The following is a 2,013-nucleotide window of genomic DNA, read 5'->3' on the forward strand; positions in this document are numbered from 1 at the left end:
ACACACACACACACACTGAGCATCTTGCTAAAGCATCATTGTCCAACAGAAATATAATGTGAGCCGCATTGGTCATTAAAATTTTCTAGTAGCCATGTTAAGAAAGGCAAAAAGAAAGAGTAATTCATTGTAATTATCATTTCCACATGTAATCAATCTAAAAATTATTATCAGTGACGGCATGCGGCAGAAGCTGCTACACAGACAGTGCAGGTCTAAAGGGGACTTACGGTCAGGTCCCCCAGAAGAGACTGGGCAGCCCTCTTTTACCGGCTGAATTGTGCCCCGCCCCCAGCCCACACGTAGAGGGCCTAAACCCCAGGACTTGGAATGTGACTGTACTGAAGACGGAGCTTTAAAGGGGTGATTAAGTTAAAACGAGCCCCCTAGGATGGGCCCTAATCCATCTGACTGGTGACCTTGTGAGAAGAGGAGTTAGGACCCACGCAGAGATGCCCAGGTACATGCACAGAGGGGTGACCATGTGAGGACACACAGGGGGCGGCCATCTGCAAGCCAAGGAGAGGGGACTCAGAAGAAACTAGACCTTCTGACACCTTCATTTCGGACCCCTAGCCTCCAGACGTGCAAGAAAGATAAAATTCTGATGCTTCAACTAGGAGTCTGGGGTACTTCGTAACGGCAGATGAACCCACCTTCCATCCAAGGATCCTGGAGGGTCCAAGTGCCTGGGGAGCCTCCCTTGACCAATGGCAAATAGGAAGACGGGTCGCCTGTCTGCGTTGGGGTAACTCAGAGGGGTGCTCCATCCACACTGTCCCCAGAGGGTCTCAAGAGTGTCTTCCTTCCCTTCCTGCCTCCCTTCCCCCAACCCCTATGGGTTCTTCCTTAGATCATTTCCCAGATAAAGTACCTTCACTTGAAGCCTTGGGGTCTGCTGTTGGGGGAAGCAAACCAAGAAAACACAGTATTATCTCACTTAGCTCATGGACACCCCCATCAGGGAGGCAGAAGATGGGAAGAGATTGGCCCAAGAGCCAGGACTTGGAACCTGGGGGTCTCTGGCCTTGGACTCCCTCCATCCACCATGTGGCCCTCTTACGAGTGAGGAACTCATTGGACCCGAGAAGAATGGGACCAAGGCCAAGGGCCCGAGAGCCTGGGAGTCGAGCAAACTTACAGGAATGACATGTGCACCTTCCAGTCGCCCTGGACGCGGATGGAGGAGTCGGAGATGGACAGGCTCAGGCCCTGGCCAGGAAGGGGTGTCAAAGCAGAGCTCAGCAGCTCACAGCTGTGGATGTGCAGGCTGGGGAGAGAGACACGGAGGGCAGCTTCAGCCCTGGCCGGGGCCTTGGTCTCGCCTTGTACCTTCCCCCAGTGGGGACTGGACCAGCAGGGCTGCTTCAGGCAGGTGTCTGGTTACCCCCACGTGCCAAGTGCCTGCTGTGTGCCCCACACCAACCACACAGCCAGGCAAGCACCTTGCATCCATTGTGTCACAGCCTCACAGAGGGGTCAGGACTATCCTTGTTCCCGTTTCACAGAGGAGGAAATACAAACTCACAGAAGAGGGGCATTTGCCCAAAGGCACACACTCAGGATCAGAGCCTACAAATCTCATGCATCGGGGTGGGATCGGAGTACGGCCCGTGGACACACCCCTCTGGGTTTGCACCTCCTTCCCCCTGCCATCCCCTCCCTTAATACATTCAGGTGTGTGTGCATCGGGGGGAGTGAGGATCAGATTCAGGGAAGGCCAAGGGCAGCTGGAGTAAAGACGCCAAAAGGGCTGAGGGCAGCAAACCAAGGTGACACACTGTTGTGGGCCATCAGTGGGAAAAGAATGGCCAAGTTCCATTTTATCGGCCTGGCAGCGAGTAGGTGCTCAATAAATGCTTGCTGGTGGGCTGAATAAAAGAAGGAAGGAAGGAAACAATGGTCGTGAGCAGGGAGGGAGTGACGAGCTGTGGGCTCAATTCCCCTCCTTTCATTGTCTGCCCCTCAAACACTGCCTCATGTGTTGTTTTTTTTTAGCATCAGTTGCTCAGC

At 53.8% G+C, this 2,013-nt stretch overlaps 1 protein-coding gene across 1 annotated transcript in view; it reads right to left on the reverse strand.

Annotated features, from left to right (window-relative positions):
• LBP (lipopolysaccharide binding protein) overlaps positions 1-2,013 on the reverse strand; it is a 20,996-nt gene that overhangs the window by 16,228 nt on the left and 2,755 nt on the right. Inside the window, exon 3 of the mRNA XM_014528938.1 lies at positions 1,142-1,270. Coding sequence (XP_014384424.1) covers positions 1,142-1,270 — 129 coding nt within the window. The remainder of the gene's footprint in view (positions 1-1,141; positions 1,271-2,013) is intronic.

This window comes from Myotis brandtii, unplaced genomic scaffold (assembly GCF_000412655.1).
Source record: "Myotis brandtii unplaced genomic scaffold, ASM41265v1 scaffold1163, whole genome shotgun sequence".
NCBI lineage: Eukaryota > Metazoa > Chordata > Mammalia > Chiroptera > Vespertilionidae > Myotis > Myotis brandtii.